Consider the following 23,929-nt stretch of genomic DNA (forward strand, 5'->3'; position numbering starts at 1 on the left):
ATGTATCTCCTTTCAGTGGATTTTCTGAATAAGGTGTTTACATGCAACAAATTTCCGATTAAAACAGACATATACCAAAGGTGGGAATCAGAATATTGTCTTAATCTGAATCGGCCAATCGGATTGCAGTGTTTACATGACTCAATACTAATCAGAATATTTCCAAATTCTGATTAATATTGGAATATTGATGTGCATGTAAACATAGTCATTGTAAGCGTAATTACAGTGGGGTTTAATAGCAGAAGAATTTTCAATCATCTCAAACATGAGAGATATTATTTGTTTACTAGTGGTTAAATACCAGGCTAGCTAAGTTAGCTAACATTAGTTGGGATCTCAGGTGGACACAGTGGTGTGCTCTAATTTGCATATTCATGTTTATTCATAAGCCCTGGCATACTCAGTGAGAATAAAGGTGTACAGATGATCCTAGAAGATTATGTAAGAGTTAAACAGTTAAATATTGTGCATGGATTATCTTTAAGTTTAAGTTTAGAGTGACGTGTAATGTAAAAGTGGCCTAGTGTGAAAGAATCTCATTAATGAGTGAAAGAAATACAGTATTCTGGGAAAAGAGTGGATGATGGGCGTTAATGCTGATGGCGTGACGTCATCAGGACGGGGAACGAAGCTGGAGCGCGCGAGAGTAACCGGGTGAGTGAGTGAGTGAGTGAGTAACACAGACCCTCACTCTTTATACCGTATGTTTGGAAACTTCTTACAGCCATGAGACCTCGGACAGGCCCGCAGAGTCCCGCTGCACTGCTCATCGTTTTATTTTCCGTGTTAAACACCTGCGCGAGCCGGACGATTAACGGAAAAAGACGAAGAGCCGATTCACCTGAGAGCGGTAAGTCGCACGCGCCTGATTCGTCTCTGGGTCCAGCACGCGCGCGAGCAACTTATCACCTGTATTTCTATTTATTTATTTTTATATTATTACTCTTAATAACACTGAATAACGCATAAAGTTTTTTTTATATATATTTAGGGGAAAAAAATCTCCCTGCTGGATCCTGGACCGTGTCAAGACACAGGTGTTCCAAAATCAATCAATCAATCAATCAATCAATCAATCAATCAATCAATAAACAAACAAACAAACAAACAAACAAACAAACAAACAGTGATTATTTTCAAAGGCTATATATATGCAAAGGCTAAACATTGTAGTCTATGAAATGAACTAATGAAATCATGAAATCAATAACTCAGGTAGACCGGAAGTGTGTGTACTTGACATTTCCTGCTGTTCTGATACCCTTACAGTTTAAAAATAAACTTTCTGATAAAGCATCTGTAATGGGATTATTGTGCATAACTCACTCCTGGAAGTTTATAGTACAGGATTTATATATTAAAAATTAAATAATAATAATAACAATAATAATAATAATAATAATAATAATAATAATAATAATTTAATGTTTTTGATTCTAATAGCACATTTTCCTCTGTGATGCACAGCTATATTCTGTGAAAGAAAGCCCTAAATTATAAACTCACTCCACTCATATTTATAAAAATGTACAGATTCCTAATTTTTGTCACGTCTTTCGATCATTGAAATGAATCACAGTTTCTTTACATCTTTAAATATTTAGGTTTTCAGTGTGCAAGTTTATTTAAAAAAGGTAATACTTTAATACATTATATTTACCTTTAATTTTGACTCACTTTGACTCACTGTTTTCTGAGAAGCTACACATTTACATTGTTGTATATTTGAAACGTCTTTAACATAGTTTCAGAATACTTTATGCTAAATTTCTGAAACATCACTGATTAGATTTTTTTTTTTTGTATCTGTCTATAAAACTGTACTACAAAGTACATCACGTCCAAGAAGACACGGCAGCTACCTGTAGACTTTTAGCTACAGGACATGCGTGCTTTCATAAGAAGATTAATTTGTGAGTGTAATATTTATTCTTTAATGTGGTGAAATTGATTATTTTCCTATAACAGCACATCCTGATGTGTTTTATTCCTCTTATACCACATCATTTTATTCATGAATGAATTTGCTGTGTTTTTTATCCATTTATAGTTACATTTAATGTTGTGGAACGTTCTCGAAAGAAGTTATCACTTACATAATAGCAGCTGTATAAACAGTCATTCCTTCACCAGCCTCTTTTTCTTTTTTTCCTCTTTCTTGAAGACCAAAAAACTCAGTTTGTCATGTTATTGAGAAAACAGAAAACGTAAACTCCCCTGTCCTGAAGACTGAATGTTACGAATCGCTGACACTGGAGACTCCTTCCATAATTGTTAGATAAAGATCTCCTTACAGAAAACATCACCATATCAATGATTATACATTTTTTCCTTGTTAAAACAACAGGTTTTTCTTATTCTGTTTATTATTAGGCTTAGATTCAGTACCTATACAAGTCCCTGTGAATGAGTTGTTACCATAGAAACAATAATGTATTAGTATTAATATAAACCTGATTTTTTTTTCCTGACAGTTGATGTTAGTGTTGTAATGCATTGAGTTGAGAAGAGTAAAGAAGAACATATCAGTGTAATTAATATAGTGTTGTATTTCCAGGTAGAACTTTTGCACTAGTAGCAGACTGCTTTATTTTCATCATTTGCACAAATTATATGACCCCCGCAGCCCGACCTCAACCTCACACTTGCACTTGGTTGCCATGGAGATCTGATGTAGTGGTGTAGTGGGATAATTGTAGTACTTTGCTTTTCTTTCTAGGATTTGGGGCGAAGGAGCGTTTTCAGATCGTTACACAACACAATCGACTGCGCAGTCGAGTCGAGCCCATGGCGGCGAACATGCAGAAAATGGTACGTTTGCTTTGATTCTCTATTGAGTCTTAATCCTCGTCTTACTGTCAGAAAAGAACTCAAGGCTGCCACTGAATTTTTTTTTCCAAAGTGCATTCATTGAACTTAAAGCACAATAGATTTTAGTAGGCATGTGAGGAATGCCTTAAAGCTATATAAGAGGCTGAATGAGTAATGAGTTATTCAGTTTTATTCATTATTTATTTTAGTATTGTAGGTTTTGTCTGAATTTGGTCACTCAAATGCTTCATGTGGTCTCGGCATGTGGACATCTGTCACCTGCGGACGTAGTATTGTGGTGTTATAAGTGTTCGTGGCACTCCTAAGCTCTAATCCTTGTGTTTAGTTGTGGCTCGGCTCTCTCTGGTTTTCCTACAGTTCAATACACACACGCACAAACATACAGTATATATATTATTCAAATCAAATCATAAAATAATTGACTTGAACATCAAGCTCAGGCAGAGATATTTCTCTCAGTGCTTTCCCAGGATCTCTTTTCTGCTCCATTTTTGGACTAATGCCAGAGCTCTTCATTAATGGAACATGCCAGAAGAAACCCCCAGCGTGCTTGTTGTGGATGGTGTCTACCCCCATGTAAAAAAAAAAAGTTTCAGAATAGGATCTACTTTGTAAAGGAACTCTCCTCTACTGAAACTGTTGACCTTGAACGCTTATCCTGTAGAAATCTCCCACAGTTCCTCCTAAGTTCCGCAAACACCTATCAGCCATGTGGTATGTAACTCCATCCCCAGCTGGAGTCTATTCTCGTTTTAAAATCACAGTTAATCCAATCAGACGTCCTCTTTCTCTGAAGGATATCCAATGTTGAAACAGTGATAGCACAGTAACACACACGTCTCTTTGACACAAGTCCATTGTGAGCACCGGGACAGCTGCTGTATAAGCGCAGGTCAGGGTGATAATCCCGATGTCCACGTACGCCGTTTCGGAGTGGATGTCCTGTCCTGAGCCACTGCAGACACCATGCACACAAGCCACTGCATAGGGCTGCTTTCACATCCACTGATTCTTTTCCCTTAACCTCCATGTAATCCTGTGGGAAGATTTTAAACAGCGTTGCCATCTGTGTTTTTTTCCTCAAGTGAAATTTTTCATAAAGGTACTGAGTGACATCCAGCACTTTTTCACCTCCTGACCAAACAGATCGCAGGTTGGGAGGCAAACAAGAAAAAAACAACATGGATGTCAAAGTGCTGGTGAAAATGTAGTCTTTTAGTGAGCAAATATGAAGACGTACTGTATATGACATGTCAACAATATTTCATTGTCAATCTTCCAATGTTGCAATGTCACTAAAAATAATGTGTTTCATTTGGGATGTTCACCTTTATATGATGTGACGTTCCACTTTAAGTGTGGCTGCGTATAGTCAGGTCACACAAACAGGCTTCGTATTGCCAGTGTTAAAGAAGCATTAGGCAATATTTAGTCAAAATTAGTCAAGAGTAGTCTCTGTTGGTTACGCAGGTGGGTTCAAGAACATTTGAATGATGTTCATGAAGCTACACAGCCCAGAAGCTGGTTTTATAGAGCTCAACTAGGGTTGGCATCTCGTTAATATCTATAAAATGACTGACAAGAGGCTCATCCAAACACAAACAAGCACTCCGGACCATAACACAATTGTGCTGAGGCCACTGCTTGAGCAATTACTTTTAAATTATGTTCGGTGTATATTTTTCAGATTATAAAGTAAGAAATAAAACGAATGACTATTGCACCTTTAAACCAATCTTTATTACTGATAAAGCCCGAGTCGGGCTCTGTGCAGGACTCAGTGGTAATTTCCGTTTTAATTTAATATTCAGTGGCATGGAAGTAATAATAGCTGTACTTTTTTTTTGTCCAGCCTGATTTAATTACATCACAAGCAGTCAGAGATTTATCATCTTTCACCAACACACTCATATATGGGAGAAAAGAATCTCCATTGCCAAGTGTGGGTTGGTTTGTGATAATATTACTAAATATTAAACTAGATATTACTAATATTATTTATTTATTTATAATATTTATTATTAATAAACTAGATATTACTAAATGTATCACAATTAGAGGAGATACTCTGACCACCCTCATACCAAAGTATATATAGATTATTTCCCAAAGTGTTTTATTCCTCTTATACCACAGCAATTAGTCACATCATACTTTATACCTGTTTTTTATTCACATTTAATGTCGTTCCTGTTATCACTTACATTATAGCAGCTACCAACAGTCATTCTCTCAACAACCTCTCTTTTTTCTCTCTCGAAGCTTGTCAAGTTACCGAGAAGCAAAAAAAAAAAAGACCTCCCAAACCTCTCAGTTCTGTAGACTTTCCTGTCCAGCTTTACCTCTGACTGCTACAAAGTGCTGACACTGGAGACTCCTTCCATAAATGTTAAATAAATGCCTCATAATCAACAATTATACTTTTTTGTTTGTAATCTGTTCATTATTAGTCAAAGATAAAGTGAAAAGCCACACAAGGTCCTGTGAAAGAGCTGTTACAACAGAAACCTAATGTATTAACAAAAACAAAAACTTGTGATTTGCCTAATTTATGGAAAATTAATCAATGCTTCGAAGCTCTGGTGTAACTATTAATATTGCTTAAACCTTTTGAACATTTGTATTACTTGAAAGAAAGTATTGAACGAACAAAACTAATTCACATTAGATATTGTTGGAGTGAGAGTGTGCAAACTTTTGCACTGAATTGTAAGTCATAGTGAAGCTAGTCATATGTTTAAATGCATCACACATAAAGACAGCATCATTAGGGACTGAGTATAATGACATGGATGGTGTGTCATCATCAGTCTCCATTTTGTATTCCAGTCTCTTGAATTTGAGATAATTTGCTTAAAGGCTCACAGAGGAGTTCCCGTGGAGCTTAAAAGGGACATTAAAGTGCTTTAGTGATAAATTTGAATAAGGCTTTGGGCTGAAGCGGCTTTGTGATTATCGTTCTGCAATATTTGCACAGAAATCCATAAGCGCAGCTTGATTGTCTGTGGCTGTACTAGAGATTAGAGGCTCATACTGAAGCTCTAAGCTCTGCTTTCAGAGGGAGATAAGATTTCCTAATTTCATAAAATTTCTCAAATGATGGTCTCTCTCTCTTTTTTTTCCCAGTGACCCCCTTATGGTTTTATTTGGAGTGAGTGGAGACTGTGTGTGAAATAACGGAGTGTGCAGTGCTAAAAGTGAAGACTTGGGGTATGTGTGTGTGGTGTGTGTGTGTGAGAGAAATGGGTAAGTTTGGCTCTTTTAACTCTGTTAGACAGTTTCCTCAAAACTGTCTGGACTGTGAATTGTAAAATAGAAAGAAGGAACTGTTTTTAGTTCAAATTTATTCACAGTTGTTTGATCTAGACTTGTAAAAGTTTGCACCCCCCCGTGGTTTTTGGGTGGGAGAAAAGCTAAACATATCACTATGTTACATTCATCCACAATTCAATTCATCCACAACAGTATCATTCCAAGAAGTTGCAAATGAAATGCAGGTGCATCTTGTTATAAGACAACAATCAATCTTTGTAAATCGGACCTGAAGAAGGTGGTGTATGACATCAGGCAGGCTTACAGCAGAGATGTCAAAAAGAACAAACCAAACAGTATTACAACTGAGAGACTCCGAAAGCTGCTCAGAGGATATGCCAAGAGTTTTGAGGTGGTTTTAAAAGCAAAGGGTGGGCGTGCAACTTATTAGAGAAGATGTGTCATATTCAGAAATGGAAATAGTAAATTTTTAAACTTGTATTCAGGTTTTTTTACTATTAACTCTTTTTACCAGAGGCTAAAAATGGAATTTCTGCCTGGTTTGGGTGTGCGTGTGTTCAGGATTGGATTTATTTGTGACGTCACACTCCACAGTAGTGGTTAAGGCTCATCTGAACGTAGACACTCAAGGTTTTAAGAATTTACAGGTTTTTGTAAGTATTTCTTTTTTTTACCTAGCCTACTAGGTTTAAATGTTATAATTATAATTTTATTGTGGCAGTATGTGGTGTTGTACTATCAAAAAACTTTTAGTCGTGCTGTCCGTTTTATCTCTACCAGTGTTATTGTGCAGAAGTGTGAATTGTTTGCCTAGCAGGGGGCTCACACCCCTCCCGTTTCCCATCAACCTGCTCACAGGCAGCTAAACACAGAGTCACGATACTCTACACACAGAAACCCAACAGTGTCCTGACTAATCTTATAACACACTCGCAGTGATAAAATAATTGATTTGTTTATACTGATTGAAAATGTCAGATAAGTCAATTTGCATTCTGCTGGTGGAATTTTAGTTGGTAATTTAGTTACTAAAGTTACTTGTAATAATGAAAGAACATCAGTGAAACCTGAGACACTAATTGTCTTGTTCATATAAATTACATGTGAGTGGTCTGAGAAAACCCATTAGATGTTGCTGTGGCCGAATTCTGGCAAATTTTTGGTTTCAGTTTTCAGGCTGTGGCATACTTTGACACCTCAATTTTAAGAAAACATAAATATAGGTCACTAACACAATGTAGGATTTTTTATTATTAACTTTCTAAACTTGCCTAGGATTTCTGGAAAATAAGGTAAATAATAATAATAATACTTTTTTCCTGTTATAATTACAGTTAATGATGTGGAATGTTTGCTAAACAAGTTAGTTCCTGTTATCACTTTCATTATAGCAGCTATAAACAATATATTTTCATTCTGTTAAAGTTAGTAATACAAAAAAAACACTGCAGCTTGTCATGTCACTGAGAAAAACCTCCATCCTGATGTCTTTCCTTTATCAAACAACTTAAAGTTACAGCTTTACCTCTGACTGTTGCAAATAAATAAATATATTGAAGATTATACCATACAAATCCCTTTGTAAGTTGTTACTATAGAAACGATAGTGTTAGAACGAGTGCATTTATATAAACATATATATAGTTTATGATTCATTTAGAAAGTTGTATTAACATTTTTACATATATGATTAGGCAAAAGTCTGTGAAACCCAACACACTAAATGTCTTATTGTGTGAATTGAATTTTTTTTCCCTCCATCTGTCATTTCGTCGTCTCAACTGTGTTTGTATTCCTTGGGGGAAAAAATGGCTATCTGCATACCAATCCAAAATCACTCAGATTCAGTTTTCAGCTATTTGATATTTTTTTTCGGAGTGGGAAGAAGACGATTGTTTTTCTTTTCAGCTTGCAAGCATTTGCAGTCTCCCACTGTGAGTGAATCTAAATGCACCCTGTCAGTCCGTGAGGGGTTCTCTCTCCCTCTGGAGACGAGGCGGTGGAGTGACAGAAAGTTGGCAGCATCTCTGAGAGTCACATAGAGACAGCATGTGTGGAGAGATAAGAGAGGACAGGGAGCGTATGGTGGTGCAGTTAAAGCAGAGCCGCTGATGGCCTGTCTGAGTTTCGTCTCTGTCTATAGCGTGGGTGGGAACGGGAACAGGACGGCTCGAATGACTCCGGCTGGTGATTTGTGCCAGTGAGCCGAGTGCTGACCGCGTTCTCCGCCTCTCTGCTCTTCCTCTCCTTCTTAGACTGTATCTCTGAAATGGGACCCGATCTTCGGGAGGCTGCTGTGAAACCACATCTGTGGAAAGTGGCCCCCGTACTTTGATTTCACGCTAGATTTGGCTGTGGTGACAGCCGTGTCCATGGGAATATGGTGTCACCAGCCAAGCATGTCGTACTGCTGACCGCACACACACTCTGCTCACATTCAGGGGTCAGAGGAAGAGCCTGGGTCAAACGGATTAGTCCAAGACAGACACATCCCATGACTTTACTCCTGGAATGAAACAAAGGGGTCAGGAAATGAATGAAGGGAGTCTAACAAAAATGTTGCAGCTTTTTGGATAGAAAGTGTCAGTGACAATTTGTCATCTTATCTGTAGGGCAATGTGTCACTTTTCTCTCTTCAGGCTCCTCAGTTTGGTGTCAGACCTGAAGGCCAAAAAGGCATTAAACAGACCCAAAGATTTGGGTCATAATGCTCATATTATAATTTGTAAGGGATAAAACAGTTGGTTGCATGCTATTATAGGAAAATAATCAAAAACAGCATAGTGTGATGCAACTGTTACCACTGCAAAGTTGATTATTTTCCTGTGTCCTACACATCATACTTTTTATCCATGTAATGCTAGATTTAATGTTCTACTAAAAAGTTTAGTTCTGTTTTCACTACATTATGGCAGCTTCAGTCGTTCCCTCCTCTCTTTTCTTCTTTTACTTGAAGTTAATAAGATGTAAAATTCAGCTTGTCCTGCTACAGAGAAACCGCAACACTCTCTCAACTTCTCTCTCCTGAAGACTTTCCAGTGGAGGAAAACTTACTGACTGTTACAAAGCACTGAAACTGGAGACTCCTTCCATAAATGTTAAATAAACATCTCCTTCACCATATTAGCGATTGTACATTTTCCCCTTGTTCTTAAGGGCATAATTACTCTAAGAGACACTAGACCTCAGATGTACTCTCTCACTGTAACTCAGAAGAGTTTCTACTGCAGCTCAGTAGGAACTTAGAACGCTCAGGGTAGGCATTGCATGTGTATGTGTTTGATTTCTTATTTTTGGTTAATCCTTGCTCAGGAGTGGAGTGACACGCTGGCTGCACTGGCTCAGATAAGGGCTGAGTCCTGCTCAAAGAACAGCACTGGATCAGAAGTGGACACCGAGCACATCGGCTGGAACATCCATCAGTCTCCTCATGGTGTAGCCTCTTACTCTGACATCATCAACTCGTGGTTCCAGGAAGGGCATCACTACGTCTATCAAAACGGACAGTGCAAAAGCAACCACACCTGCAAGCATTACACACAGGTACAATATGGAGCTGTCTGTTTGGGACAACATTAAAATAAAAGAAACAGCATAGTGCTTAAATTCAACACACTCAAGCCCTGAGTTCCTGAATGTTTGTGTGTGTGTGTGTGTGTGTGTGTGTGTGTGTGTGTGTGTGTGTGTGTGTAAAAACTCTTGGAAACTTGATGACAACCACAAAACGTCAAAGCTGATTTACAAAAAGTGTATGAGGAGTCATTCAGGAAATAAATATAAAACAACAACAAAAAAAAAGAGAATATTTAAATCTGAGCCTAAAACCAGAAAATATAGGTTTTCATTTTACATTCTCAGGTATCTATTTATTTATTTTTTAGTTAATTTAATATTCACAAATTTTCATATATATTATTTCCTGAATATTTGAATATGTGTATACTATACTCACTGGCCACTCACTGACTTTGACAGTTTTTGTGAGTCTGTATCCACTTTAGCCTCAGATTCCTGTCCTTGGCCGACAGTAGTGGATCTCGATGTGATCTGCTCCTGTTGTAGCCCATCTACCTCGAGGTTCAACATGTTGTGTGATCTGACATGCTTTTCTGCTCACCACGATTGTAAAGAGTGGTTATTTGAGTTACCATAGCCTTCCTAGCTTCTCCTCTGAACTCTCTCATCAACAAACCTGCAGAACTGAATAATTTTTTGCACCATTCTGTATAAACTCTAGAGATAGTTGTGTGTAAAAGTTCCCACAGATCAGAAGTTTCTGGAATACTCAAACCAGCCTGTTCGGCACCAGCACCCATTCCAAGTCACTGAGATCATATGCTTTCCCCATTCTTATGTTTGATGTGAACATTAACTGAAGCTCATGACTTGGACCTGCATGATTTTGTGCATTGTGCTGCTGCCACCTGATTGGCTGATTGGATAATTGTATCAGAACTGTGAGTGCTGGGTTGCTTTTACGGTGTTATGAGTGTTATGTGTTTCCTCTGCGAGTCAGCTGGTGTGGGCCACGTCCAGTCAGGTGGGCTGTGCATTGCACCTGTGCAGAGTTGGAGTCAAACAATGGGACATGTTCGTGTGTGCATACTTTCCCGGGTAAGACAATTATTATTTTTCACTATTAATATCGTAGCATACTCTATTTGACCTTTTTGTTATGTGTAATAATAAAGAGACTTCTGCGAAAGCCAGCACACAAAATGTCTTTTTGGTGTAAAGCAAAGGCACCTACATTATATAATTTATAAAAGATCTATATGTTGTCTTAATGTTAAAAAAATTTAAAGGAGCAGTTTGTAATATTTAGAGACCTCTGCTGCCTTCAAGATGAGCTGCAATTGCTATCAAAACACTGATATGCCTTTGCCTTCTCCCCTCGACCGAAACTATTTTTGCCCTATGAGTTGCCTTTTAGAGAAAGGGGGAGGAACAAAGCAGTTTTGTATCAGTGTAAAGCTAATTTCTGGGCCAGAAAAATGTATACAAAGGCCTGAAATAAAGAAACTAATGAGATCCATTGCATGGCAATATTGAAATTCACACATTTTGACAAGGTATTTTTGAAACTGTATAATTATTTCAGGTCTTGAAACACTTTTAAAAGCTACAGACCTCACGTTTAATGAAAAGGGATGTGAAAATATCTATATTTGGTATAAATATTTATATGTTTTAGTTCCTAGGAGGATTTCTCAAACAGTAAACAGGTTGATTTCTCTCGATTTTACATGACATATTGTAATTAATTGTCAGGGATTCAGGAGTCGGATGCAAGTGCAAGTGGTTTATTTACAGGTAAAACAAACAAAACAAGAACTAGCAGTTTACACATGAGCTATGGATATGAAACAAACTATGAACATGAGGCACGCAACACATAGACAGTAGGTAACGCAAGACAAACGCTAGACAAAGGAACACACAAAAACCAGGGCTTAAATTCAGTGCTCATTAGGTGCACTCAGGGACAGGTGTGTGTGTGTGTGTGTGTGTGTGTGTTCAGTGGGGTCATGTGATGTGCACAGGCTGATGGGTAATGTAGTCCGGCACTAATTTAGGCGCTAACATGACATTAACCGAGCAATATTTTGTATTAGCTTTGCAGCAAGTCATCTTTTTTTCAGCTGTAGCACAGGACCTTGTTTCTAAAATCACTGCGCTGTTGGAGTTTTCGAGTTTTAGGACTGGTTTGCTCTGTGTGTGCAGGGGAAACTGGGAGGTGAACGGCCGGGAGGTGATGCCCTATAAATCAGGAGTGTACTGCTCTCTCTGCACGGCCTCCATGTCGGGGTGCTTTCGGCTCTGGGACCATGTTGGAGGCTTGTGTGGTGAGAAACACTGTGGATCTTTCTGTAGACTTGTCTACCTTAAAAAAAAACCTGAATCTACTGCAATAAAAAAAACAAAAAAAAACATTAAGTCTAATGAAGGCTGGTTTACTTTAAAATGCTTTAAAGCCTCTGTGAACATGACACTTTAAGTATCCTGGAACGTATAAGTCTTAACAAATCTTATATAGAATAAAAAATTGTTTAATACAATTTACAAGAAACAACTATAAATGATCTAGAAACATTGCTACTCCTTTACCCCTAATTAAAAATGCCACAGTCTATGAATATGCATGATATGCTATTTAGAAACATCCCATGTCCTCCTTCCATCCCAAATAGCTAAACGGCTAGCTAACTGCTAGTAAACCAGCTTACATTTGTCACAGATCAACATGAGTGGGATTTCAGTATCAGAGTCTCTTTTTCTCAGAGATTTATGTAACAGAAGCTAAACCTCAAAATAGTTATAACGTTGCCATAACAGCCATAATCACCTAAGTTACCTAAGCTAGCTTAGCAAACAGATTCCTTTTCTGGATACCATGTTGGCATCTTCTAATTTGCATATCAAACGTGATTGGTCCAAAGCCGTAGCGTTTATTTTAGTGACATCATAAACTGAGCTCATTTTTAAAGCTCCCTGAATCAGATTCAAATGTACTGAGAAATTCAGCAGAAATACCTTTTTTAATTTAACACTGTGCTACATTTTATTTATTTTATGTAAATAAAATTAACCATCAGTGAATTAAACATCATTTATATTTAATAAGTATAACTTTAATGAATATGCTGTATATCTTGAACTATAATTTAAATATAGTTTAAAAAAATGTTACAAAAACTAAAAATGTCCACCTTCTTGAGAATTGTGTGGGCGTGTCATATTGCATAATGATTGACACTAGTGTCTCCACAGCAACGTAAATATCGAGATGGATAAGTTTTTGGACATTTTGTGCATTTTGTGTATATTTCTAGGTTTAATCAGCAGATGTCAAGTGAAAAAATAAGGTATGATTAAGGTATGATAAGGTCCTGTCCCAAGCTAGTTAAAAACTACACCGATTAGCATAGCATCATACAGCAACAGTACAGAAGCAGTGTTATTAGCACTTCTGGTTTAAAATCAATTTGACTGAACTCATATTTGACCGTCACACTGACAGGATCCCGAATTATTCAGGCTAATTAACCAAACACCTTTTATAGCACTAGATGTAGATGTCATGATGAGTGCTAACTTGAGCTAATTTGTAGTGATGTCGTTTTAGTCCAGCGACTGTGCTAATTCTTGTTCCTTTTCTTATTTAATATACTAGTCACCATGACCAGACGGGTTACAGTGTCTAAACGGTTTATACAGAATGCTAATATTCCTAGCTAGATGAAGTTTGACTCACTCAGATATAGCCTAAAGAAGCTAAGTTTCTGTCATTTCCGTAACAAGGGTAGCTGTATTGCATAAAGTCTGTGTATTGCTAATTCTGACTTGTTTTGTGGTATTACCTGACGTTACTACAGAAAAAATCTTTTAGAAATATTAGCAAAAGGTTCACATCATTCTTTCTTTTGCTGTAGATTGAATTTAGCACAGAAACCTTTAGCTAACAGTAAGAAGCTAACTATGGAAATATGTTGACAGGGGCTTTAATGTCTACAATGTCTACAATATTTCGTTAAAAGCTGAATCTTTCTGAAACTGAAACAAGTAGAACCATGTGAAACCACGCTGATTTACAAATTTCGACATGCTGTCATGTTTTTTTCTTGTGCACAAAAAAACCATGACTGAAACACTAATGAGCCTCTTATCCGATAAGCTGCATTTAGCTGCCATGATAGAAGCTGATGTCTTTATAAAGTGTGTTTCATTTTTTGTAGGTGTAGCCAAAGTGTACTCGAGTAAGAACACTGCCTCTTTGTTAAGTCTTTATTCATTTTGAGATAAGGGCGTCATGGGTGAACATGTTGGCAGGACTAAGTAGAGTTTTATGCAGTGGTAATTTTACTTAATGAAATTTAAACAGGATACAATAGATAAATGCTTCACTTCTTTCAAAGCCAGTTTAGTTTTAATGAATGTGTCGTGTGTGTTATTTAAAGAGCATGTGTTATACTGTCAATCCTGTCTCGGCTTGGTGTGTGTGTGTGTGTGTGTATTGTTTCAGAAACTCCTTTTCCCCACAGGGATAAACCAAACCAACTTTTTTTGTGTTAAAAATGGTGGTTAATGGTTTTCTAGGGCAGTTCTACTTGGAACCTTTAAGGGTTCTCCCAGAGCAACAAACTAAAGAACGTAAAGAATTCAAGATGATTTTTTTTTTTTTTTGGAAAAGAAGCGTTTTTTGCACGGTTCCTTCATTCATCTCTGAATTGGAAACCCACAGCTATAGGTTTCAACAACAACCTTTTAAGGTTCCCTTAGAAGCACAGAATAAAGAACCTTTTTACAGTGCTAGGTGGTACCTTTTGTCTAAGTTCTTCCAGAGGAACAAACTGAAGAACCTTTTTACAGTGCTAGGTACACTGTTGGGAAAAGGGTTGTCTTCCTGAAAAGGTTTTACTTGGAACACGGTCTGATGGGGAAACTGTGTTTCAGGGTTCTAAATGGAACCTTTAAGGGTTCCCCCTAACAGACACCTGAAGAACCCCTGAGCAATTTGAGTTATATTGTATCACCTTTTTTCAAACAGTGTAGAAATAAAGGGTTCCTCACAAGTTCTTTGAATAGTTTTGCATTTTGGCTATCTAAAGGGGTTCTACCTGCAACCTTCTCTGAATGGGATACACGCTGTTTCTTCTTAGAAATGGTTCTACTTGGAAACAACATTCTGTTGCAGGGTTTTAAATAGAAAAGTTCCCCCAGAGAGACTGAAGAACCCTTAAGGGTTCCAAATTTTCTACGAGTGTATCATCTTTCAAAAAGTGTAAAAAAAAAAATGGTTCTTAAGAGTCCTTGATGGTTCCCAATTTTAGTTTTCACAAGAGGTTCCACTTGCAACCTGGTCTGAATTGGAAACCTTCTGTTGTGGGTTTCTACAAGCAACATTTTAAGGTTCCCTCAGATGGACAAACTGAGGAACCTATTAAGGAGCTTGTTATCTGATGAAAATGTTTATGTTGTCTTTACCTGGCTGTGTGTGTTGTTTCAGAGACCCCTCGAAACCCGTGTCGTATGAGCTGTGGACAGTACGGACAGCTGAACGTCTCTTCGTGCCAGTGTCAGTGTAACCGTGGATTCACAGGCCGGTTCTGTCAGGGTGAGTGTGGTTCCACTCAGTTCCACTGTGCTCTCTTCACCTCATCTTCATCTTTATCACGTCTGTACACATCCGTACACATTTAACGTGGTTGTAATGTGGCCTGTCGCTGTGTTTCAGTGCGCTGTAGTGTGCAGTGTGTGCACGGCCGCTATAAGGAGGAGGAGTGCTCCTGTCTCTGTGATGTAGGTTACGGAGGAGCGGAGTGTGCAGGTGAGGAGCTCAGTGTTGCTTTATTTCTCATTTCTCTCACTGAAAAGTGATTCCTTCCCCTCTTGCTTTGGGGGTGTCAGGAATTTTTCATTCTAATTGTACACAGTGTGACACCATTTTTGGCGAAAAGCTTTGTGTATACCCAGTCCAACACAGCCTACTATTACCTGCTCTGAAACACTGGAAAACGCTCATTGGGCTCACTGACTCAAATGATACTCTGAATGAGAGAGGAGTGAATCTCATTCATGAATGAAAGATTCACTGACTCAAACACTGACTCGCTGAATGAGAAAGAAGTGAATCTCAGTCATAAATGAAAGATTCACTGACTCAAACACTGACTCGCTGAATGAGAGAGGAGTGAATCTCAGTCATGAATGAAAGATTCACTGACTCAAACACTGACTCCCCTGACTGAAAGATTCACTGACTCAAACACTGACTCGCTGAATGAGAGAGGAGAGAATCTCTCGGTCATGACTGAAAGATTCGCTGAATCAAACACTGACTCCCCTGACTGAAAGATTCACTGACTCAAAAACTGACCCGCTGAATGAAAGCGCTGATGGAAACACAAAACTGTTAAGTCATTGAACAAAAACTGTTATTAAAACTCATGAGCATATCTGACATCTTCCCTGATCCCTTCATGGCATGATGTCAGTCTTATGATGTTACCTGGTGTGGTTATATGTTCTCTAGAGAAGCTGAGTTTCCCCCATCACAGCTGTGACATGCAGATCGATGGTAAATGTTTCATGGTGTCCTCTGAAGCTGAGACGTACTACACGGCCAAGCTGCGCTGTCAGGTGAGGAACATTTCACGAAGACAGAACTCATCATCATCCACCAGTGAGATCAGTCAACATCAGATCTAGTGAATTGGCCTTGGCTTTAGCTGTGTGTTTATTCTAACAGAAAAGAGGAGGGATTCTGGCTCAAGTGCTCAATCAGAAGGTCCAGGATATCATGACCTTTTACCTCGGGCAGCTGGAGAACACCAACGAGGTCACGGACCCTGACTTCGAGACGCGCAACTTCTGGATAGGTCAGGATGATTTAAACACTTGTTTGGATTCTGGGTGCTACTTCGAACCCATTTCTAAAAAGGAAACCCCCTGTTGTAGCAGTCTACATAGACCTTTTAAGGGTTCCCTCAGAGGGACAAACCAAAGAACATTTTAGGGTTTACTTTTTTGACTGGTGGAATAAAGAGGGTTCCTCAAGAGGACGGATAACAGTTCTAGCTGTCTATAAGGGTTCTAATTAGAACAAACTAAAGAACCTTTTAGGGTGCACCTTTTCTTCAGGAGCTCTACAGGATTCTTTAAGGTGTTCTGTGGATGGTAAATGGTTCTAGATGTTTAAAGGGCTTCTACTTGGAACCTTTTTTAAAATCTTGTTTTATTTTATTTTTTGTGTAGTGCTTTAAACAACCGAGAAACTGCTAGAGAAATTAACCGTAATATTATCATCATAAACTACCAAAATACCATGCAGCCATAATAGGTTAGTTTATAAATGTGGTCAGTGCTGTTTAACCCAAAAGGTGAATGTTTTTAATCCTAGTAACAGATAAACTGTGATGTTCTGAGTGGATAGTTAAGGGTTAAAATGATCTTAATGAAGAAAAAAATTGAATAGATGATTCAATTACAGCATTAAAACATTGTGAGGAACATTGTGTAAGCATTTTTTAATTTTATTTTAATTCCTCCATGACCAATTGCAGGCTGAATAAAATGGTTTTTGTTCTTTTTTTGGTTCTTCTTCATAGAGCACTGAGTAAATAAGCCTTCTTGTTTCTTTATAAAAACAGGTTTGACGTATAAACCACTGAAAGACTCGTTCCGCTGGGACACAGGAGAAATCGCGACATTTACCAGCTTTGCTTTTGGACAGCCAGACAATCAGGGGTGAGAAAAATGCATCACGATGATGTTTGTGTTTGCGACATGATGATGAAGCTGAATATTAAGGCTGAAGAAGCACGAGCAGCTGTAGTGTTTGGGTTTGACCATCGGGTGTCCCTCTTCTCTCTCTCTCTGACTCGAGTTTTGGGAATTGTGTCGAGCTGCAAGCGTCCAGCGCCTTCAACTGGAACGACCAGCGCTGCAAAACTCGCAACAGATACATCTGCCAGTTCAGTGAGTACCAAAATGAAGTACAGATGTGAGGATGCAGCAGATGAGCTATGAGTTTGCTTCGGCTTTCTTTCTTATTATGCATCGAGATAATAATAATCAGCATTAATTTTTTTTTTTAGCAGCTGCAACATGCTCTCCAGAAAAGAGTGTATGAAAGCTTAGCAGAGAAGTGTGTAAAGATACACAAAATAATCAACAAGACATAGCAAGCAGTAATGAACAAGGTGAATATGATGATCATGAACACTTTAATTCTTTTACATGTCCATTTTTATTCGAGTTAAACGGCACTGATGGAAGAAAAAAGCAACAAAATATTAACTAAACAAGATCATGTGGAATTTTGATAGGTAGCCTTTAATAATGATATTACTGAGTTTTATAAGTTTTATTTCTAAAAATAAAGTGCTTTCTTGGTTACTCAAAGCACTTATAAAATAGGAAATATAAAATAAAACAAAGTAAATAAAAGAAACCATTTTGATAGTATGATATTAGGAAGCCTAACAATAATAATAATAATAATAATAATAATAATAATAATAATAAAATAATGTGTTTTTCTGAAGAAGACAGGTTACAAAAAAGAACACAGTATATAAAAAAAATATTATCCACATGTTCATTTAAAAACATATTATTCAGTAACTAATATGCTGTGTTTTTGTGTGTGTAACTGTGACAATGTTAACTTTTCTGAGAAGATATAAGATTATTTTTAAAATAAATTTGAAAAAATGTGTAGAATATTATTTCCACAGTGTTTGTTTTCAGGAACTATTGCACAACAATTTAAAGGTTATGTTTAAAAATGTATCTACATTAGACATTTCCCCAGGCGTTAACAGAGAACAACTTGTAATGAATCTGATTATTTCTTCCACACATTACTCGATATTTAATAGATATTACATTAATATGGGAGCCGCGATGATGAACACACACACTCCAGACGCTTTTTAGTGCTCAGACGTGCTGAAGAGACAAATATAAAAGCAGAAACAGTGTGTAAACACGTGCCATGTTTAAGCTGCTCATCTGCTTCATCTCCTTTATGAGTCATTCAGTTTATGAGTGCAAACAGCTATAGCATCGTAATGATGCAGGCTCGATAGGAGTCTGTAGCGTTCATCATGAAGCGTTTTGTTCGGGATCAATATGTGCCACTTCACCGCCGCTGCCGCTATTGTGTGAATAACCTCCAGGGGCGGAGGATCTTTCAGCACACTATTAGTGCCGAAGAGGCTTTTATCTTGTTTTCTTCTCGATCTGTTTTGTTTTGCTTTGTGTCATGAAGTGGTTATTGATTAATCAAGACGACTTTATGCCATAATTGTTGCCACAGCGACACAACATGTTTGAAAGCTCTTAAAAGATGTGATGTGACGAAAAATGATGAGGAAAACACACACCTAGAGGATGTGGACTTACACACACACACAGAATCTCACACACTAGGATTGAATTTAATGGAACAAATTGGGGGATGAAACAAGTCTGACTGGGATTAATAGCTTTCAGGCTGGTGATATCCACCACCTCCACGGTAGATGAAGGAACTGCAGTTGTTGCTAATTACACTGATACACACATTAAGATATGTTTATACCCAGAGAATTGGTTTACGATTGAGGTTTATACCCTTTTGGCCAAGCCTTAACCTTCTGGCAGAGGCAGCCAGGTTTTAAACGCAAATATATTAGTATTAAGCAGAACTGATGATGCCATTCATTTTCAAAAGAGCAAAACAGCTCCAAAGCATCACTGTCCTACTCATCACCCTCACCCACACCGACAGCAACAAAGGGAACTATGTGAGGCTGCTGTTTATAGACTATAGCTCAGCCTTCAATACCATAGTCCCACACAGGCTGGCCTTCAAGCTCAGGGACCTCAGACTCTGTGACTGGGTTCTGGACTTCCTCACAGGTAGACCCCAGGCAGTGAGAGTGGGCCAGTTTACCTCCAACACCATCACCCTGAGCACCGGAGCCCCACAAGGCTGTGTCCTGAGCCCCCTGCTCTACTCTCTCTACACACGTGACTGTGTGTCCTCTCACAGCTCTACTTCTATCGTCAAGTTTGCTGATGACACAGTGGTTATGGGTCTCATTTCCAACAGCGATGAGGCTGCCTACCTTGACGAGGTGGAGAAACTCACAGCTTGGTGCCAGGCTAACAGTTTCAGTAACGTCAGTAAAGCCAAGGAGCTGGCCGTGGACTTCAGGAAGAGGCAACAGCAGAACTACTCTCCCCCCTCGAGATCGGCGGGACCCCCGTGGAGAGAGTGAGCAGCTTCAGGTACCTTGGAGTACACCTCTCTGAGGACCTGACCCGGACTCATCGCATACAAGCGCAGGTAAACAAAGCCATCTGAGACTGCTGAGGAAATTCAGGGTCTCCTCAGTGATCCTGAAAACTTTCTATACTGGGGCCATAGAAAGTTTACTAACTCAGTGCATCTCTGCGTGGTACGGTAACTGCTCAACTCAGGACCGCAAAGCCCTGCAGAGAGTGGTGTGCTTAGCTGAGCGCATCTCCGGGTCCACATCTCCCCGCTCTGCATGACATCTACACCAGACGAGGCAGTACTGCTAAAATCGTCAGGGACTCCTCCCACCCCGGTAACTGTCTGCAATCAGGCGGGAGCTTCCGTAGACTGGTGGCTAAAACTGAGAGGCTCAGGAGGAGCTTCTTCCCTCAGGCCATCAGACTCCTCAACACGGACATGTCCACCATACAGACGCCTTAGGACTCCAAAGGGACTTTGCACTTTGTATTGTTACTACATGTAACATACTGCATATTTTGTACATCCCATTTGCACATTCCTGTACATATAGTTCATATTTCTTATTTCTTATCTTATTTCTTATTATTTCTGGTTCATTTGTGATTTTTCAATTTTAACTTTAATTTAGTATCTAATGCACAGACTAAAGAGGAGTAGGCCATGTTTCCATTTCACTGCAGTTATACTGTATATAATTATGTATGTGACAAATAAAAATCTTGAATCTTGAATCTTGATCCATCACCTTATTTTATACTGAGAATCTTATATCTTATATACGGTTCCCTTTTCAATAAATAAATAAATAAATAAATAAATAAAACATGCTGATGATGTTCGTGGTCAAAATGCTTGCTTTTGGTCTTATCTGACCACAACAAAATTTCAGCTGATGAAAAGCATCTTTAGTGTAACCTTTGCAAACAGCTCATATCTGTCTAGCAGTTGAAACTGGACAAATGCAAGAATCAATTAAACTGTGTGTGTGTGTGTGTGTGTGTGTGTGTGTGTTTCACAAACAGGTCCAGAGCACATTGCTCTGTGGGAGTTTGGGCAATGAGAGCTATGCTTCGTGACTGCTGCAGAAGATTACTGATCCACGGCTGCTGTTCTTCTGACTGGATTATGTGGTTTGAGCTCAGATGTAGGACTCCTGATCAATGCAGCCAGTATTGCATAAGGAATAAAACATGTCAAGGCATGCTGCTAGAGGAAAATGATCAACGACGGGGTTGTATAGTGTGGCCTGACGTGCAGGGGCGTTGATTTTTTTTCCAATGACAGCATGTCCTGAAGTATTTTATTCCTCTTACACCACAGCAACTTGCCAGCGATTGCATTTTTTTATTTATTAAACATTATGCTGTAATTTTTATGTTTATAGTTACATTTAATGTTGTTGAACGTCCATGAAATGGGTTAGTTCTTGTTTTCACTTACGCAGACCTGCCATCCTTTATGTATTTGAATACATATATACGACATATGAATCTAAAATGATTGACAGCTGCATAGCTGTTTTGAACTCTCTGATATTAACTGACACCCCCTGGAAGCCCCCGCCCCCTTCCTCCCATCTCAAATTTGTCTTGTTTTTATTTTTCCGCTTGAAAGAATTGGCACGCTCGCTTTGTGTCAAGGTAAATGAGAATGTTTTGAGATCATTAAAATGAAATAAAATCTAATAGGGTATTTTCAGCCAAAGTTTTTATTAAAAGATGAAACAGGCTTACAATGAATTGTCACATCTAACGGTTTGCAAATACTTTTAATAGTAATAATAATTAGAAAGTGATCAAAAACGCTGCTTGTTCTCCTGCGCCAGTCAGCGCTCACGTGTTCAAACAGCATGGTCAAGCCCATTGTAGTTAAAACTAGAATGTGCATATATACAGGGTTGTACGGTAACCAGCAGGCACTAGAAATGCCGCTTATCTGCTTTAGTTCAGATTAGATTAGATTAGAGTTTTAGTGTCATTCTAGCAATATACAAGTTCACAGTAGGATGAACTAGCGCTCTCCAAGGCCTTGGTGCAATATTACAGAAAGTGACACAGTAAACACACCAGACAACATGTAGTGCGAAATTAGAAAAAGCGGCAGTGCACAATGGACAACAATGTACAATACAATATGTAGATGCTGAACCTCTATAATGAGGACAATACAATAAATACAACACAATACACAACTGTGTTCATGCAGATGTAGACACTAGAAAATGGCATAATTGAAATTTTTTTACAAAATAAATAAAATCACACAAGGGTTGGCAGGTGTGCTTACGTTATAGCAGCTATAAACAGTCGTTCCTTCACCCGCCTCTCTTTTTTTCTCTCTCTCTATATATATATGTATATGTATATATATATATATATATATATACACACAAGCACACACACTCTCTCAATCCCTCTCTGTCTCTCTCTTGCTTCCTGAACCTTCATCCCATCCCATTTCTTTCCCTTGCAGTCTCTGTCCCATATTTTCCATATTTTCATTATTTTCCACATTTGTTATATGCACAACAGCCCTCAATCATTCAGCACGTCTGTAATTATGTATTTAACTTCTACAGTCTTGTGAACCACCTATATTTATTAAAAAGGTCTGGATAGATCGCTTGCTTGTGTTGTGCTCCTGTCTGATTAGAAAGGATTGTGCTTCTCTTGTGTGTGTGTGTGTGTGTGTGTGTGTGTGTGTGTGTGTGTGCTTGTGTGGGTGAGTGAGCTGCAGCCAACTGCTTACAGCCAAGCAGCCTGCTGAGATCCTTAACAAACACCTGTTTCACACAGGTAGCATGTTCATGAGGTGTTTCCCAACTGGTTTGTCTTTACCTAATCTCTAACATTGTACTTAGGGCTGGTGTTTATAATGCTACATAAACCCTTCATGACAATCTAAAATCTTATAAAGGCTTATTTCATCATGTGTCAGCTGATTTAAGCACTGCTTTTGTCAATTTGATTGTCAAATTAATATAGCAGCTTTTTGTTGACATAAGGTAGTGATGACACTTTTTCACTGTGCTCCTGGTATGTCAGGGTCATATAACGGTTATAATGCGACATAGCTGTGTACTACTGAGGATTAACTGAATAATTAAATGAATGTGAGCACTTTGGAAAAGATTCAGATCTCGGGACTCAGTGGAAATATAATGTATTTATACGAGCTTTATGTATACATATAACAAAGTCATGACATAGTAATGGCAGATTTATGCATTTTTTTTATACCTTAAATTAGATTTAGTTCTTATACAATCACCGTTATGTTGATGTTACTCTGACATACCAGAATTTCTACAAAGAGCTACAAAGTCAGTTGTCATAACTGGAACCAGGAACGTGTCATAACACAACCTTATGTCAACCAAAATGTCAACTAACTGCTGCTATGTCATCTGGACATCAAAATGAACAAAGTGAAATTTTTTGTAGTATTTCTCACAGAACAGCCGACACATCTGCTAATGTTAGCTAACTAGGTTACAACGCATGATAAATGAAAAATCAGGTGATCGAGGTAAGTTTGGCTGTTTGTAGAAATGTCCAACATGTTTTATAGCTACAAATACATGTGATGCTATCACCGTGGCAACATTTACATGGTCACATAGACCTCTGTAGTAAATGTCTTTAGTGCAGGGGTTCCCAAACTGGGGGTTGCGACCCCACATGGGATCACTTGAATTACAAATGGGGTCACAGGAGAAACTCAAATCTACTCTTTAGTTTTATTCATTTGTTTTACAAATTAATATTAGAAATTTTGAAGACGGATTTTGTGTGCTAATATTTTGAGTTACTGGAAGTCACATTCAAACAAGCCACATTTAAATGAAGAGTGTACATGCTATTTTAGTCGTTTTCCCTATCCTGACACGCTGCACTAGCGTAGGAATTCAGTAAAAGAAACATAAATTTCCCCATCCATCTACTTCTGCTAAACAAACTAGCATTGTGTCGCAAATCGCACACTTATTCTAGACTGTTGTTGAGTATTAACACTAACCAGTTTTCCTATTACAGTTATTGTTCGAACTGT

General features: G+C 38.3%; 1 protein-coding gene across 2 annotated transcripts; it reads left to right on the plus strand.

Moving 5' to 3' along the window:
• Positions 1-603: 603 nt before the first annotated feature.
• Positions 604-22,475, plus strand: LOC113526832 (C-type lectin domain family 18 member A). 2 transcript variants are annotated; one of them, XM_026914227.3, is made up of 12 exons: positions 604-853; positions 2,723-2,814; positions 9,421-9,651; positions 10,625-10,722; positions 11,833-11,954; positions 15,116-15,223; positions 15,344-15,436; positions 16,142-16,248; positions 16,358-16,487; positions 17,259-17,355; positions 17,495-17,586; positions 20,902-22,475. In XM_026914227.3, the coding sequence occupies exons 1-12, from the start codon at positions 730-732 to the stop codon at positions 20,937-20,939; spliced, it is 1,332 nt and encodes a 443-aa protein (XP_026770028.1). In that variant the 5' UTR covers positions 604-729; the 3' UTR covers positions 20,940-22,475. The 2 variants fall into 2 exon arrangements, with proteins under 2 accessions (XP_026770028.1, XP_053090623.1); XM_053234648.1 differs by lacking the exon at positions 20,902-22,475 and adding an exon at positions 17,706-17,966.
• The last annotated feature ends 1,454 nt before the right edge of the window (positions 22,476-23,929 follow it).

The sequence above is a fragment of the Pangasianodon hypophthalmus genome, chromosome 6 (genome assembly GCF_027358585.1).
Source record: "Pangasianodon hypophthalmus isolate fPanHyp1 chromosome 6, fPanHyp1.pri, whole genome shotgun sequence".
NCBI classification, from domain to species: Eukaryota; Metazoa; Chordata; class Actinopteri; order Siluriformes; family Pangasiidae; genus Pangasianodon; species Pangasianodon hypophthalmus.